At 39.1% G+C, this 18,381-nt stretch overlaps 1 protein-coding gene across 1 annotated transcript in view; it reads left to right on the top strand.

Annotated features, from left to right (window-relative positions):
- cntnap5a (contactin associated protein family member 5a) overlaps positions 1 to 18,381 on the top strand; it is a 95,470-nt gene that overhangs the window by 65,258 nt on the left and 11,831 nt on the right. Inside the window, exons 14-19 of the mRNA XM_034885411.1 lie at positions 4,345 to 4,501; positions 5,588 to 5,715; positions 8,359 to 8,529; positions 9,392 to 9,610; positions 13,756 to 13,995; positions 15,927 to 16,154. Of these exons, the coding sequence (XP_034741302.1) occupies positions 4,345 to 4,501; positions 5,588 to 5,715; positions 8,359 to 8,529; positions 9,392 to 9,610; positions 13,756 to 13,995; positions 15,927 to 16,154 (1,143 nt within the window). The remainder of the gene's footprint in view (positions 1 to 4,344; positions 4,502 to 5,587; positions 5,716 to 8,358; positions 8,530 to 9,391; positions 9,611 to 13,755; positions 13,996 to 15,926; positions 16,155 to 18,381) is intronic.

Genomic DNA, 18,381 nt, shown 5'->3' with positions numbered 1-18,381 from the left:
GATGTTTACTGTATGTGACAACAAATGTTGTAGCCTAAAACACGGGTGACATTGCTTAGAGCACCTTTAAAAAAGATTCCGGTATGCATGCCATTCTTTTTCACCATTGAAGTGTGGCAGCGCAATATCAAAAACTTAGCCGTATTGTATCATAGGATGTTTTGTTTTGACACCTCTGTCGAGGTTTGATGGGGTAATTAACTTATCATTGAATGTCTGATCATATTTAAGAAAAAGTGAGCTACCCCAAAAGCCACGGTATAGTTTGAACACTGCCGGTGAGACATAAAATACAATCCAGGAAGCCTTGTTTGAGTTACAGATGCGGATACAGATTAATGCGTTTGAAGGTTTATCAGACGCCAAAATGCTCCACGCTTTAAAATTCAATAAGGCAGGATTTCTTCAGTAGAAATTCAGTTTTCATGTTACAAAATGTGAGCTTTCACGTTATTGATTGGCCAATAGCACCTTGCCAGATGACATCACATTGTGTTGCAGAAAAAGTTGAGCAACTTTTTTGCTGGGCAACCTTCTGCATTAGCACTCCCACTGCGTCGCCAGAATCTGAATGAATAAAGGGATGCTTTTTTGCAGAGTTGATCTGAACATGCTTTGGAAGTTTTGTGTCTTGACTGTTCTGTACATTTCAGCATCATGGGACTGATAGTTGTTGCATTGTAAATTGAAAGTCAGGCTGCCTGTGCTTTGTGACATTGGGAGCTGCTTCGCCTTCAACACCCTGCCTTCTGCTTTGCTCTTGTAGTAATATTTTTTTACAATGTATTTACAATAATAAGAGAGGATGGTCTCCAATCTTTTTGTGTGCATTCATGTTGAACTGCTTTGGCCCCTATGGTGTCCCAAACATACAAACATTTGCTCTTAAATCATGAAACATTCATGAAACATTCATGAAGTCCCAGATTCAGCTAGTCCCCTTATTTCCCGGGTGCCATTCATGTGCAAACAAACAAGGTCATTATCAAACCAGACAATAACATTAACACTTTTGATTTCAGTCACATTTCTTTTTATGGTTGCCTTTCTTTGAGCATAGAAATCTCCTGTGGAAAAAGCTAACATGTATCTTTATGTTTTACTTTGATGAGCTTTAAGACATAAACAATATCACTTTTGATTTCAAACATACTTCACAGCATAATTAAATGAATTCAGCCAGGAACACTCTTGATGTAACCATTTATAGCAACAAATGGAAATGCAGTTCTGCTTGGCGCTGATGGCTCTGCTCTTAATGATGCGCTCTGGATTAGCATCACGCTTATCTGAAACTGGGAGTGCAATTCAGAAAACCAACCCAGCTTTACAAGTGTAGGCCCTAAGCAAAAGAGAGAGAGTCATATTTAACTGGACCGCTTTGATATGAGAATGGTTGGGATTGATGTTTGACTGATAGAAATGATTATTCAGTATACAGGCATATGATGTCTTTGTTCTGCATGTACCTTGATTCTTACTTTTGACTAAATTGTATATCAGGTTAAAGAACAGGGGGGAAAAAATGACAGCAGCTGCTCGAAGAGGCCTCATGGGTTTATAGATCCAAGCATTTGATGACAAGATGTTCTGGATTTTAGCTGTATAGCATGTGCAGTCTTCCTTATTTAACACCTGTGATTAATTAAGTTTGACAGTGACGTAACGAACATTCACTACAGCAAATTAATGACTGCTGGTTTCGGACTTTTCAGTCTTGCTTTTTTCACATTTTTAGTTGTGTTTTTTTCTTTAGCATTCATTTTGGTTTATCCACCTGACAGGTATGGTTAGTTGTTAACAACCCAAAAAGAAAAGAATTTTTACATTGCCGAGTTTAGTTTAATTTTCTGGTTTACACATGTTACATTCTTTTGCTACAGATGGTGTCTTGTAATGATGATGTTGGCCTGTCCAACCAGCAGATGTTGAGATATGTCTTGTATTTAAAATACATGTACTGTAGCACTTTGAACACACTCTAAGAAGTTTGTTGACAATGCCAATTTTTTACATCAACTACCACATATTTCTGTGGAGTTTAAATTGACAGTTCAAATCTCAACTCATCATTTTTTTTTTTTGTCCGCATGATGATTCCATATGAAAAAGAAAGAAAATTCCCACCAGCACTTGTCACTTTTGCATTGGTTTATTTTGTTGGTCAACAGTTCAGTCCCAAGGACCTTTCTTGAGGCACATGGTGGTAAAATGACGGTGAATGGTTTTTAAATACAAATCATGATTACATGGTTACATTTCTAGTTATCATTGAGTATTGTTCCGGCACCACATTTTCTGATTGTTCTCCATTCTTTTGTATTGCAGGTGTGTTAAACACTTTGCAGACTCTTGTTGGGCTGTACCCAATAGTTCAAAGCTTAAATAGATAAAGATAATTCTCCACTAATATTATTTGAATTATATTACTTGTTTCCAGTGGTGCAGCGTAGGATTGTTTCCAACGTGTGATCTTTCTGACTATGCAATGGCATTACTTGTTTGAATAAACCTACAGAAATGTTTATTCTTCGTCTGCTTGATGGACTCACAGCAACGCAGGGACTTCAAGTGCACATATGCTCAAATAAGGAAGGATAGCTGTGAGAGTCTGTTATTTATCCAGCTTCAGGGTCAAGCATTATCATATCATAGAGACATGTTGACCCTGAAGTCTGAATAGTACAAAGAACAGAGATGCTTTGTATGTTACACATATTCAGCAGCATCACTCTGAGTCAGAGTTGATGATGATAATACATCATCATCGTGGACTACCATTACAGAACCTAAAGGCGTGACTGTAATTACTTCAGAATTTGATGTTTCATTATTAGATTAACCCACTGCCTAAATGTATTTATGTTGCTGAAAGAATATTTATTAAAGAAAGTAGAAATGATAAAAAACACTTACTTATTTAATCTGATGAATCAATTTGTTTAAATTCAGGATTTTTTTTGAGGATTTTTTAATTTCTTTCAGGGTGATAACGTCATAAAGTAGGACAGCAGACAATTAAATTTAATTAGAAACTTTAAATGACAAAAAAGAGACATTCTGAGATTTAAGACGGGAAAGGGTCTATCATTTCAGCCGTTGTAACACAAATGTTGGCGTACTGGCCATATACAGTACATAACTCTTATTCAACAATTTTTATGTGTGGCATTAGACTGTTTGTCATAACCCATCAGATCTTGTTTGGGGAAGATTTCATGGGAGTTATCTTCTACATGATAGCAGCACATCACATGGAGAGTGAATTAATGTAGATGGGACTTTCTTTGCTGTATCAGACTAATATGACATGTGTATCCACACATATAAACTTATGCAGCTATAATGTATGCTGGGTGGGACAAAAGCATCTTGGCATTTGTCACTTAATTATGCATTGTGACATGTAGCTTAATGGGCTTTTCCTCGCTCGTTGGCCTCATCCGCAATGCAGGGTCATGTTGTGTGACAAATAATTGAAGCTGGATCCCTTAACCCTTTAGTGGAGATGATGATTTATGCCTTTGGTGTATATGGCTTGGCCTCGTTGACACACAGACAGTCTGTCACGAAATGCCAGCAAAGAATCAAGATAAATACATGTATGTAATGATGAAAATAACTAATTTGGTTGAATCATAAAAATGTGACCATACAGATACATTTTGTCATATAGAAATAAGTAATGTGATAGATGTAATGTATATGGGGCGTCTAGCTGAAGCTGTAATTTGCAGCCCCCCTGCCTGGTTTGGATTGGAAATGGTGAGTGTTTGTGTGTGTGTGTGTGTGTGTGTGTGTGTGTGTGTGTGTGTGTGTGTGTGTGTGTGTGTGTGTGTGTGTGTGTGTGTGTGTGTGTGTGTGTGTGTGTGTGTGTGCGTGCATGTGTGTATATGTTTTGCATTTTACAATATATATTGTCCAGATAAAGACAGAGAAAAATTATTCCTAGTGCTTAAAAAAAAAAAATTTGAATACCATGTTTTTTTTTAATTTTGAAAAGTACTGTACTTACATTCAGTCACAGTTTTATCTTGGAATGAAAGAATGATTTTATTCACAATATATTACATGTTTTATTCTCATGTTGTGTACAGCTGCCTCACAGGACTTCTGTCGCATGCTCATCTATAAATATTTCATTTTTGATTTGTGTGTTTGTTTAGAGGTTTTTCTGAGTGCACGTCGTGTATTTTTTCTGCATTTTGAAATAAAGAGAGCGAAGCAAAACAATGCTATCCTCCAGATATAGCCCATGCCCTTGACCTACTTGAGCCTGAGTTGTGGCAGTGGCAGGCATCAGGCTGCCGCAGTGGGCAGTGACAGTCTGCTGTGTTGTTACAGATGGCAGTCCGCTCACGTGGTGGCTGGACTGGGAAGGAGAGAAACGAAGCTACTGGGGAGGATTCCTGCCTGGAGTTCAGCAGTGCTCCTGCAGCCTGGAGGAGAACTGCATGGACATGAACTACTTCTGCAACTGTGATGCAGACACAGAAACATGGTACACACAGAAATGCAGACACACTCGATTTGGAATTTCTATTCCAGAAAGAGTATTTTCTTTCCTTTTTTCAATATGTTTTTATTCGAACAAGGTCTTTCTATTATTTTGTCCAAAACATTAATATTACTGAGGGTAGTCTTAATAACACAATACAATTCAACAGCACCACAAACTAGTGGTGGAAGAAATATCCAGATCCATTTCATTGATTAAAGTACTAACAGAACACTGTGAAAATACTCCACTACAGGTAAAAGTCTGTCATTCAAAACCTTGCTAAAGTAAAGGTTTGTAATAAAAAAAAGTCAACTTTTAAAACAGTTCCCTGTTAGAATTTTCCTATTATGTATGATGTTTTTATATCAGTATTATTGCATTTGAATGTCTTATTTTACTGTATAAGGTTCCAAATATGAATAAACAAACATGGAAAAAGAAAAAGGAACATGACCACTAGAAATAAAACCTAAATAAATTATAACCAATGATTTCTCTGTGCTATATCCATAAACTTTCACCCTTAGATAATCTACAGAAAGGCTATTAATTAGTCAATTAATCAACTAGACATTAAGAACACATTCAGAGAACATTAATATATCACTAAAACCACTTAAAGCAGCTAAAAGTCCAGAATCTGTTTAGTGTTATTCTTCTCGTCTATCTACAGTACTTTGAGACAGAGTAAGTCTGAATTTTCTTTAACAATTGTATACACCAGTGTTTATTCCAAAATCATTAATTACAGCTCATACATAATATTACAATCATGATTAATCTAATCATATTTTTAAAGCACTGAAGGAAAAAACAAAAGTCTGCATTATAGTCTGGGGTTAGACGCTCTGAACGTCTTTGTTTACTGTTTGTTAATCCACTGCAAAGCTCCTCTTGATTCAGCTCAGTTTGCATATTTCCAGAGGCAATTGTCTGCATTGTGATAGATTGCTCCCTTTTTAATGTGTTTACTCTGCGTTCTGGGCTAATGCAGAAGAATGGATCCCTTAATCTGGACCCCCAGGACGGCATCCACCCCAAGGGCACTGTGTTGCTATTTATTCATTTCTGTTTTGTGTGCCACAGGGCCAACGACACAGGAATCCTCTCCTATAAAGACCATCTGCCAGTGAGCCAGATAGTGATTGGAGACACCAACAGAACGGGCTCACAGGCCGTCTACCACATCGGCCCTCTGCGTTGTTATGGAGACAGTAGGTGATCACCTCAGTTTTGCAGCTACTGTGCCAGATTTGGTTGCAGATGGAGGACTTGTTTCCCAGGCTTAGGGTTTATCAGAGGCCCAGATGATGTCCTTTATGCCTCATGTGTTTATTCATGGATAGAAAATGTAAATTTATCTGTTCTGTTACAAGTCAGACCACTGGCTGTTAGGACTGTAACCTCATACAATTTGCTGGAACTGCCAGTATGTCCGTCTTTACAAATTCATGTTGTGCAGCTAGGCAGGGGTGCCAAAATGGAGGGGAGACACATGGGGTTGCAGAGCTGGACAGCAGCAAGTTGTAGGTATTCACTGCCTCATGTCCCACAGTGAGCTGTGGGCTAAGGGTAGGGGTTTTTTAACAGCTTATCTGCAGTCAAAGTTACTTTAGACCCCCATGGTTTTATTTTAATTCCAATTTTCCTGAAGACATTAAATATGTATATTTTGCACAAGACATCATAAAATGTACCTGTGATGTTACCTATTTTAGTTTTTTTACTTCTTACTACTTCACAAGAACTACACATGATGAGGCATTCTTATCATATAACTAGCTGAACTATTATATAATGATTGTATGAACATTTACTTTAAACAGGGTTTTTTCTTTATGCAAATATATGCACTGTATGTCAAACACTTTGCTGGCAGTAGAAATAGCTTTGGTAATTTGCATTTAGTTACTAGACAACATTATTACCTTGAAATGGTCCTTTGTTCCTTCTCTCAGACATAGTCATTTTAATGTAAGAAAACTGATTTACTTTTTTGACATTCATAATTTAACCCTAGTACCACAGCGCATCCCACAACAATGAGCTCTCCAAACACAAATTATGTAAATATTTTATGTGCTTCACCCGGTGGAAATCTTCATACAATGTGAAATTCAAGAACTGTCACACCACAGAAGCGGTAGATTGGTTGTTGGTTCAAATGCTCCCAACTGTTATCTGGGATGCAACGTTATGTAAATGTAACCTCACTGTTATAGTGACCAAAATTGTCTGTATTATTGGGGTATTTTAAAAGCGTATTCAATGCTTTTAGCACCAACTTTTTTTCCTGCACATTCTGCAGACTTTCCTTCGGCATTCTTATAATAACCACAACATGCCCATGCTTCAAACTTAGTCCTCTTAAGCCCCTGACACACCAACCAGACGGCCGGCCCACGGCAGAAAAGGCAGTTAGACTGATCAGTCTCCCCAAGTTGGTCAAAAAATGTCCTCAGAACACACCAAGGCGACGAGACGTAACACGTCTCCGTGACAGCAAGCGGTAATAATTTTTACTGTCGCCGAAAATCGAAAATTGGCAGCTGATTGGACAAACGCGCCACGTGGGTCTGGTTTCTCTGGAAATTCAAAGCCAGACTGTCATGGCTGCTTGTTCAAAACACAATCTCATATTTTCCAAAATTAGATCACCAAAACGTGTTTCTGAAAATATTTTAAGCGAGAAATAGGTCGTGCAGTTGCTAAAACTGTCTTCATTTCAGATCGACAAAGGTCAGTTTGAAAGATTTTCGTCAGATTTTGAGAGACTCTAGTCACACTCATCCCTCTCCTGGTTTCCGGGTTTGAACTCCACCAATCAGATTGGTCATTTGAGTCTGACTGCCGGCAGTGGCCGCCTTCCGACCGAGCATGTCAGGTCGGCCAAAATGAAGGCCAACGTTTGTGTCGTATTTCCCTCCAGAAGTCAACACATGGAAACACTGACAGATCAGATGCCATCAACTCTGTTCTCATATTTTGTCATTGCAAATATAGTGTGGTCTAGACCGGCTCTATCTGTAAAGTGTCTCAAGATAACTCTTGTTATGAATTGATACTATAAATAAAATTGAATTAAACTGAATTGAAATGTGAGGAATGGATGCAAGTGAGGGGAAAATTGACAAAGGGAATTCCTTTACGAAAAGAAAGAAGAATTATGCCCAAAAGTCCTAATAAATCAAGTCCGGGCTCTCAAGGTTGGTTACAAAAAGTGATAAAGGGCCTTTAATAAATAGGGCAATAAATTAAAAATACACCAACGCGTGTCAGCTTGAGCCTTTCCCAGGGTGTAGACCTTGAGTGCCTGGACTTGATTTCTGTTTCCGTCATAATTCTTCTTCCTTTTTGTGATTTGCATTCCCTTCCATGAGCACCGGTGGTTAAGGGACACCAGAAGCGCTCCTGACACTTCTTTCTTATAAATGACATTCTTTATTTGGTACATATAGCCTCCTCCATTCAGGAATCTTCCTACCTCCACTTTACTTAAGAGCTGCAAGGATTAGTCGACTAATTGATAAGTTGATCCACAGAATGTTTGCCACCTATTTCTATAATTGATTAATGGTTCAATTCCTTTTTCATGCAAACATTCAGCAGGCACCTGAATAGCTCATTTGCTGTTTTCCACTTCTCAAAAATGGAGATTTCCTGCTGATTGGGTGGCTGACAAAACAAGACATTTAAAGACACTTCATTGCCCTTTAATAAACTGGGATGTACATTTTTCAATCTTTTTATAGACCAATGAATTAATCTAGAAAATAATAATCAAATTCATTGATAAGAAAATAATGTGTTTGTTGCTGCCCTACTTTACTTTAATCTTCCCTTTCCTTTTCTTCCAGAGTCTATATGGAACGCAGCGTCTTTCTACCAGGAGTCCTCCTACCTCTACTTCCCCACTTTGCAGGCTGAACTTGCCTCAGATATCTCCTTCTACTTCAAGACGAGCACTCCTTCAGGAGTGTTTCTGGAAAACCAGGGCCTCAAGGACTTCATCAGAGTGGAGCTCAGCTGTGAGTTGATGTTCAGAAGAGAAGTAGAGATAGAGAAGTTCATGACAAGGACATGCTCACAGAAAGCAAAAGAAATAGCCATACATTTCAACACGCACAAAAGCTGTTAGCGATTTGCTTTTTTTGCTTTTCCCAGATGGAAATGCTAGGTCTACTGTAGTTGACAGTTTAATTTCCCCGAGAAGCAGTCTGTCAGGTCTGCACAGCGTGATGTAATCCTAATGACATCGTCAACAGCTATGTCATGCTGTTGCAGGAGACGTTAAAAACATTTCTTACTACCCGTGTAGTGACTCTGAAGTTCTTAATAAACACACCAGATGGTTTTAAAGAAAACCTTGTTGACTTCCTGGAGGAACAAGGAGTTAAAATGCTGCAAATCAAATATACCTATGCAAAAGATTGACTTGTCTACATAAGCACCAATAAAGAAATACGCTGCAGTTTTCAGGTTTTTAGGATTATGCATTAGAGGACTCAGGGACATGATCAAGTACTTAGCCAGTCCTCAGCAGTGCATTAGTTTATTTATTGTAGGTGTTAAAAGGGATTTGAAATTGTTGATTACAGTGTGTTTTCCTCACAAACCTGAGGGAGAAGTTCTCAGGATATTTGGAGCCATTATGTATTACTGCAGCATCACAGACGTTGTGAAATATTGACAAGCTGTCAGCTGGGCCCTCCTCATAAATCTATTCAGGTCATCAAGTTTTCCCAGCAGCATTGTATCACATTGCATCAGAAAGGGAGGATAGAGAGGAACATAAAAAACCTAATATCACATTCACTGACCTGGCTGTCGTGTGTGTGTGTGTGTGTGTGTGTGTGTGTGTGTGTGTGTGATTCCCCACTGGCCCTCCAGCTCCCTCAGTGGTGACTTTCTCCTTTGATGTGGGAAACGGTCCAGCGGTCCTGTCCGTGAAGTCCCACCTCCCTCTGAATGACAGACAGTGGCACTACGTGAGGGCAGAGCGCAACGTGAAGGAGGCCTCCCTGCAGGTCGACCAGCTCCCCCTCCGCTTCTTGGAGGCTCCGGCTGACGGACACCTCCGCTTACGGCTCAGCAGCCAGCTGTTTGTAGGTAGGCCCCCTGTCAGACTGATTTTATACTTCCACCAGAGACGGGTTTATTTAAACCTGCATTAATTGATTTTTTTTTTGTTGGTGGTGGGAGGAGGGAATGGGGAACAATGATATATTATCACCTTATAAAAGTCGCCTGACATTAGCTCTCCTTTTAGCTTTGTTTTCTCTCCACCTAAGCTCTCCTCCAACACCTCAGGGACATATCCGGCTCTTTAGCTGCTAAATGCTCCACTGTGTTCAGCAGCTACTCACTAATTTGTCTGTGTTGTTTGGTGCTAGGCCGGTAGTGCTAAAAACCTGCTCCTAGAAATGAGGTTAGTGAGAGTGAACCAAAGTGTAATTTGTCATTGAATTTAGACCGTAACAATAAGCTGAAAGACAATCAAATGGGGAACTGCAGAGTCAGGGGATAATTCTCTGGGGGTTTATCATCAGGAACAACACCTTTCACTTTTCTTTTGCCATTGTTGATATAAAAATATTGATTGGAGCAGCTTTAAAGGAAAGGTTCAGATGCTTTAATACAACAATAACATTGACTTCCAAAAGAGTTATTGCTTGTCGTAATCATTCCTCCACTCCAAACTGGCCTTGAAGTGATCATTTTGTAGCACAGCTACACTGTAAGAAATGGGAAGAAGAAAAAATTCCAGGATGCTTGTTCTCTGTCAAGTCCTAAATTTACAGCTGAAGCTAACATGAGGCTTTCGACTCATATTAGCTGTGACTGAACTTTAATGTGAAATTTTACCGGAGCAAAGACGGTGGATTTTGTCCCCAATTTCTTACACTGTAGTCACACTTTAAAGTATCTCTTCACAGCCAAAATGGAGAGAGAAGTGATTACAGCTAACAATTACTGCCATGTAAGCTGCTGTGAAGAGCTAATGTTTTGTATTATTTTTTCATTATTGCTCCGGTTCAGGAGCGTGGCTGCTTTCTTTCTCCTTTCACATTTCTCCAGCAGCCTTTCACCCCTCTCTGACATTTTAATGTGTCTTCTTAATAATACACCAGGCCTCTGGAGGGGACAGACCCCAGTTAAAAATGTCTTTCTTTTTTCACGTGTTCTCCATTTTACCTGAGGCCTACAGTTCATGCACTTAATGGGTCATTTACTTTCAGAAATAATTTATCAGAGAAGTGAAATGTCAAATGGAAGCAGTAATTCTCTGTTGATCTCAAATGAAATTGTCATTAGGGGAGAATCTAATTGTTTTCATAAGAACGCACAAAGGTGTAACTTTACGACAATCTCTCAGAAGATAATTTTATTATGAATATCTTATTACATCCCTGCCGTATTAAAACGCATTGCTTGTTTGGAAAAGTAGATGAAAAAAAATGGATTAGCATTATAGAAAATAAAAAGCTTCCTAAAGAAATAAAATCTGGAACATACCATAAAATCAGTGAAACTAAAAATGCTATGATTTTGCCCACATTGTAAATCCATGTTGTGCATAACCTACTTAAAAAATACCATATACACTTGTGTCAAATTTTACCCGAGACGTTTAACACATCCTTAAATAGAGCACTATTTTGCTCAAGATGTAGCTTGTTCATCACAAACAAGGTTACAAAGCTTGTTTATTGTCATTTTACAAGGCAGGGTTGATCAAAAAACTGCAATTTGTAGTCCCTTTGTGGTACACAAGAACAACATTTTTTTTATGATGGAGTATGGAGGAGTCTTTTTGAGGAGTGGGATGATAATAGAATATTGAAGCTCAGTACACTGCAATTAATGGTGAATTTATCACCTACTCCACATAGTGTAGCACTATTACTGTTTTAAATATTCAATAGCTTCCCGGTAAAGTATGTAACACTATTAAAGCAACTAGAAGGACCTTTCATTTTGTGTTGATTGTGTGGGTTTCCTAAGCCCCACCATCTCATATCGTAACGATCTGGCTAGCCACGCAGTGCTAGACCTTCCTCCACAGCGAGGAAGAGTAGGGTGTGGCCAGTCCATACAGCATTCCGCGATCGGAAAATATGTGCTCTGGGTTATGGGCAATCACAATCGTTATTGTTTTACCATTTTAGTACCTCAGTAAACATTTTTATGTATGGTCCCAATCAATAGTTTTAAGTCTTCTGCAACACAGAATGATGTAGATTTTTTTTAAATTATGGTCTCGTTGATTTTAAAATCATCAATAAAGCAGCGGGTGTTTTAGGACGTGGCTATGATGTGAAAGTGTGTACTCCTCCCTCTTGTCTGATATCATCAAATCCGCAGCCGGGATGGCTGCGCCCGTAACGGCAAACTCGACGACTCATAGAAGATCGCCACAAACCGATGGCTGACGTCACACATGCTCTGTCCTTTCATTTTACAGGCAATAGTCCCAAGCCATCAGCAGGAAGTAGATTAATAGCATGAAATATGTGAATCTTATATCAACACTAGGAACATAAGCATGCATGGAATCCCTGCTTTTTGTGTCTTGAAAATATAACACTAGAAATATGCCTGACAAATTAGAAATATGTATTATGAAGCTTTATTTTATGAGTATCAGTCTCAGGGGATCATCTAAGGAAATTATACCCTCCTGTTTGTTACTTATCTCTGAACACAAACACATACAATGTATATTTTAATTAAAAGTCATCCGTCTCCCACCTCTGTGAAGCATAAATCATCAACGCAAACGTTTGTTTTCTATGTGCATCTCACAGTGATGCCTATTCGAAACCTGTCTAATTTATTCAGTTGTATATTTGGTCTTAATGAGGTTTCACATGCTTTAGTGCCTGCAGATTTTCCCCAGATGCAGAAGTGGAATTAAGGAAATTTTTGTCGTAAATCCTCATCAGCCTTAAAGGGAATCATCATTGTAAAATTACCACAGATGCTTCGTAGCATAGACAGCAAGCATTAGAAGTGACTAAGAGGGTTTTTCCTGGCTCAGAATGGGCCTTTTCTGGGGAGGGGGGACTTTCCATGGCAGTAAACATTATCAGTCCTCATAGACTAAAGCCAATGAGTCTGTGTTACCGTTTTTGACAGAAGTCTATGCATTTACATGCTATTTTTGACAATTTGATAAACAAAAATTTATTTTATGCTAAAGCAAATTAAAACCCCAAATTAATAAAACTGGTTTAAAAAAAATTACATTTAAGTTTAACAGCCTGACTTTGGAGATAAAACTTGGATTAGCTTCCAAGTTTATGTTCTGTTTGTTTAACCCTTTGAGGACAAAAGACGCATCGGCGAGTCCAAGCGATGTTTGACACTTTTACTCAAAAAGCAAAATTAAAAGAAATTCATTTTAGAAATTTCTTTACTATTTTATTCATATATTACGCAACTTGTATTAAATTACATGTTATTTAGCTGACGCTTTAATCCAAAGTGACTTCCAATTAAGTGCTTTTAACCTTGCAGGTACAAACTCCAGACAACAAGTAGTAGTCTAAATGCAAGTCTATTAAACAAAACTGCAAAGAGCCATATGAAAGTGCAGCTTTAAGAATATATGTACACAGTATTTCTTTTTTTTTCTATCCGGGGTGCAGTTGGAAGAGATGTGTTTTTAGCCTTTGTTCTGAAGATGTGCAGGCTTTTGGCCAACATGATTTCTATAGGGAGCTCATTCCACGATTTAGGAGCCAGAACAGCGAACAGTCGGGATTTCGTTGTGTTAGTCAGAGTAGCGGTGTAGTGGAAGAGAACTTGGGGAGGTATAGTAGAACCCAAGACTTTTGTAAACTCATTTCAAGCACCAAAACAATTGAGTGTAGGTATGTTTTCACAAGAGATTTGAGAAAGATTTCTGCTTTAGGGCACATTGCTCTGGAACTCATTTGGGCATCACTACACAGAAAAATTAGTTTGTTCGGAACATTTTAACATGAGACAGATGGTTATATGCAAATACCCTAAAAGGAGAATTCAAGAAGACATCTAAAAGTGCCTTTTGACTTCAGACGGTAACGGCTGTTTGATAAATTGTTCTTAAACACATTTAGAGAGGATTTTAATTGCTATTTTTAAGTCTCAATTCGTATCATATTGGTGCTGGTGATTTTCCTTTGGGGCTGGCTAAAACCTTGTTTTGGGAGGGTGCCAAAAATGCTTCTATTTAGGAAAAAACCCTGACTAAATTGTACTCGTCTTAGGAGGAACAGCATCCCAGCAGAGAGGCTTCCTGGGCTGCATCAGGACTCTGACCGTCAACGGCGCTAGCTTCGATCTGGAGGAGAGGGCCAAGATGACGCCGGGAGTGACCTCAGGTTGTCCCGGCTACTGCAGCGGCTCCAGCAGCCTCTGCCATAACAGAGGGAGGTGCATCGAGAAGAGCAACGGCTACGTGTGCGACTGCTCCCAGTCCGCCTACGGTGGAACCACCTGTAATCAAGGTGAGTGCCGGTCGACGACAAAAGCTTCACCATTAATATCATTTGATTAGGTTAATGTTGATTGCAACAAATAATCAATCATTGCCAAGGTTATTCCATTACAGCGCATCAATAAAAATGCAAGTAATGCAAGAGGCAATTAATACTTGTCCGGGCTCCAGACTCCAAGAACATTTAAAATGCATTAGACCAAATTATCTCCTGCAGTATGGGAGCACAGAAGAGAGCACAGACACCAACACAACTGAAACCCACCAGAGCAGCAGGCTGAGAGAAGAGCCATATAGACACGGCAGAGAGAACCCGTTTAAAAAAAGTATTCTGAACAGGAGATGAACATTTCTGTTGGCAAATGGGACAGACCACCCTGTTTCCTCTTGCTCATTGTGTTAAATATCATTGCTTTTTTTCAGGAAAGGGAGAAAAAAGGCTGATATGAAAACATTTTCTTTAGTCATTTTTCACAGACAAAGTGTGACGGAATCACCGTGTGAATGTTTGAATATTGTGTAAAAACCTACGGACAGATATAGAGGGTGACCAATAGCATTGATTTATGGTGATGAAAAATGAATATGACAAAATATAGAGATGCAAGCTTTCTGCCCAACAGCGACAAAATGTGTCACCCATGCCAGAATATAGTAAATTTGACTGCTGTTCAAAGATATTTTTTCTTTATTACAACATGGAACTCAGCACAGTTAGCTGTGTTGTTGTGCAGTCTATCAGATGTGTCACCTATAGGTTATTGACTCTTACTTTGATCCATGTCTCACTGGGAGCTCGACTTTCAGGAGTAAAATGCACTTCTTAAATAAATGCTTTCAGCTGTGTGTGGGCTCTGAAGTTTTGACAAAATGAAAGTACGTCACATTAACAGCAAGTGTGAGATTAAACCAGTAATGTTGCCTCTTTGAAAATCAATTTGACAGTTTGATATTCTGTTATTCATTTAGTTTATTAATATATTAGTACTTTACGTAGTAATTGTATGCAGCAGTTACCTACAGATTATCAGTGAATGTGCTACTAGCAGAGACTGTGGTACTATTGAGGCTCCTTGTAAATGTGTAATTGCAGCAATGTCAGACAAGACTGTGATTTAATGGCGTCTTTGTATGTTGGCAATTGTGGCTTCTATTATATACACTCCACTACTCTCTATTAACTCCAGGAGGTATGTATTTTAATTTGTTAGGTACATTTGTCTTTTTTTCACACAACAAAACACAGAATACGCACAAGCTGGCTTGTTAGGTGAGTTTTGTTGAGGGAATTGAATGTTTGTTGCAGCTGCTGGTTGTCAACATTATGTCTGGGTGTTTTTTCACAGAGATGATGTTAAATAATGTGCTTTGATGTGTTTGCTTCACATTTGTAGCAGTGATAGTTGCTCATCCATTTCCATATCCCTCCACCAAGTTTGTGTGTTACAGAAAGACAGTGAGTGAGTGAGTTAGTTCATAGACAATACTTTATCTCAGGACTTAAAAGCTAAAGTTAGGGAACAGACGTTTCCTGTGTGCAGAAAAAGACCACAGAACACATTATGTTTTGCTGCAGCTTTGCTCTTCAAAATAGAGTCTAATGCGTATCTCTGGCTATCAGTAGGTATACAGTAAATCCACCTGAGCTCTCTCGTGTCCCTGCATATACACACTGCTACACCTCTGAAGAAAAAACATTTTTTTTTGGACAGATTTTTATTCAAACAGTGCCTTCCCTGTAGCTTTACCCACTGTTTTTTTGTTACCCCACTTCTGATGAGGTTGTGTTGTTGCTTTAATATTTTGAGGCGTAATTAACATTGCAGCCTCTGGAGGCCATGAGCTGGCTTTCAGTCTTTTAATCTTGTTTCAAAAAGAGTTGTACCAGGGCTCCCAGCACTGAAACGTTTGTTTTCTTCCTCTGTGTCTCTCTGTGCGCAGAGGTGTCGGTGTCCTTCGACATGGAGTCCTCAGTGACCTACACCTTCCAGGAGCCCTTCTCGGTGATGCAGAACAGAAGCTCGCAGGCCTCCAGTGTTTCCACAGAAAGCAGCAGCAGAGCCAGAGAGGACGTGGCCTTCAGCTTCGTCACCTCCCAGCGGCCAGCCATGCTGCTCACTGTCAGCACCTTCAGCCAGCAATACATCGCCGTCATCCTCGCCAAGAACGGTACACACAGGTTTTAACATGAACAGGGTGTGTGCAACACATTAATAGCAATGACATAACTTATAGCAATGACATACGTAATCAGGTATTTATATTAGTGCTGCCAAATGATTCAAATATTTAATCGCAGTTAATAGCATTGATTAATCGCACATTTATCTCTATTCTAAATGCCCCTTGATTTCTTTTTGTCCCATTATTATCTTTTCTCATTTTATGCTCTTATCAACATGGAAAAGTGGATCGGCTTGCTTTGTGCAAGTGTTTTTGTATTGAAAGCAACATTGGCATATACTGTAGTGTTCAATTGCACACGTAACATTCTGACTTGGAGCAAATCTCTTACACAATGGAACACTGTCCCTTAATAAAATGGTGAAAAACACATACTTTGTCACAGAAACAGCCCCTTTCTAAGAGATCAAAACATGGCCATACAAAATAAAATTATAAAGTGCACATGGAAGGTAAACTAGGCTTAATACTTTCTTTTCTCAAGTTTGCTTTGAACATAGCAGCCAGTTTACTGATCTTTATTCACCAGAGGCTCATTAACCCAGCCTCTTATTTCAGAAAGAATAAACAATACCGGTTACCTGGCTGTGACGAGGAGGCGGAAAATTGGCATCAGCTGTGTGCTTGGCCATCAAGTGGTAATTCAGACTGGATGTGCTGCGAGGATGGCTCAGTTCACAACAACAAAACACACAGATCACTTTGGTCTTGTCAATGGAACAATTTGGCAATTTAAAAAAGTAAACTTTCCATTCAGACTCTTATTGGCATCCATTTTGGCATCTCACTTTTTTTGGCATTTTGCCATCAACTCAAAACGTAATGTTACTACTCTTTGGCGAGGTGACTAAAAACAGCAGCTCCTCTTTTTACCATGTGTGTTAAGCTCTTTGTTTTAGCTACAGAGTGAGGCATCTCACTTCTATTCCATCTTTGTTGGGTACGCTGGGAGTTGCACATGCACAGCACCTAGTAGATCAGCACTACAAGCCATTTAGAAGCTGAGTATAAGGGTGTGCCCATAGACTGTAAATATTAATGGACCGAGCATCCGGGTCGGCAAAGTGCTGCAAACGAGAAAGTGCCTCAAACCTGCATTCTATCTGAATTCCAGCAAGAAGGGTCCCATTCGGTTACAAAAGGAGATCGATTTCTGCAGAAGTCTATGAGAAAGTGATCCACTTCTCACTTGATTTATTACCTCAGTAAACATTTTTATGAAAGTCAAACAATATTCTCAGAAGCTGAAGCAATAATATAGTTCTCAGTTAGTATGAGATTAGAATATGGCTGTGTCGCATTTGACCTTGTTATATGTACACGCTATGACTATAGAAATCACAATATGCAAATAGGAACATGTTGGCGTTATATAGTCACTAAATGGGAGCAGTAGCTATTTGGAGCCGGTTACCTCAGACATCTGTAGCAAGCAAGGCTAGTGGTGGGCGCGCCAGACAGAGTCACGACACGCGCAGAGATGAGAAGGGTATGTGTGGATTTATCTAACTCTGGGGAATACAGTAAATAAGCTCCCAATAAGTTGGTGTGTTCCTTTTAAACTTCAACTGGATCTCATATGAAGTAAATAATGACAAGTGGGTAGAAACAAGACCAAAATAGGACATTTAATTGTATGGGTTGTTGAGGAAGGACACACTCCTAACACTGTTCTCCAATGTAACTTTTTGTTTATTTTTTTTTGTTTATCAGTTTCTGATTCTCAAGAAAAATCCCTGCACTCACAGGCTGACATAAATGTGTTACCATGGTTACCAAATCATTTTGCATAAATACATAAGAGATTGCTGCCTTGACAGTGGGTTGGTCCACTTTACATTTGCACCACAAATGAGATACGCCAGAGGTTGTCATTTTTAGGCCGAAAAATCCACATAAATGAAAAGGATTCAATCAAAATCCCATTGCACTCAGCTACCAGGGTAAGGTTATTAGGGTCACCTCCTGCAGGAACCAATAGCAAGGACTTCCATTTCGTTTTTGTATCATACAGAAAAATATTAATGTGATACGTTTAAACTGTCCTGATTCACTTAAAATGTACAGCTTTACAGCTGCTAGGGATGGGGACTGAACTTTTAGGCACTTAACCTATAATCCATAGGCAGTGAGCCAATATGCATGCAGCATGCTTTTACCAAGTCATAATGGAATGCAGGAAAAACACTACGTCACGCACAGAGACGTGGCT

This window comes from Etheostoma cragini, chromosome 11 (genome assembly GCF_013103735.1).
Source record: "Etheostoma cragini isolate CJK2018 chromosome 11, CSU_Ecrag_1.0, whole genome shotgun sequence".
Lineage (NCBI taxonomy): Eukaryota > Metazoa > Chordata > Actinopteri > Perciformes > Percidae > Etheostoma > Etheostoma cragini.
This window is presented reverse-complemented; position numbering and strand designations above follow the sequence as displayed.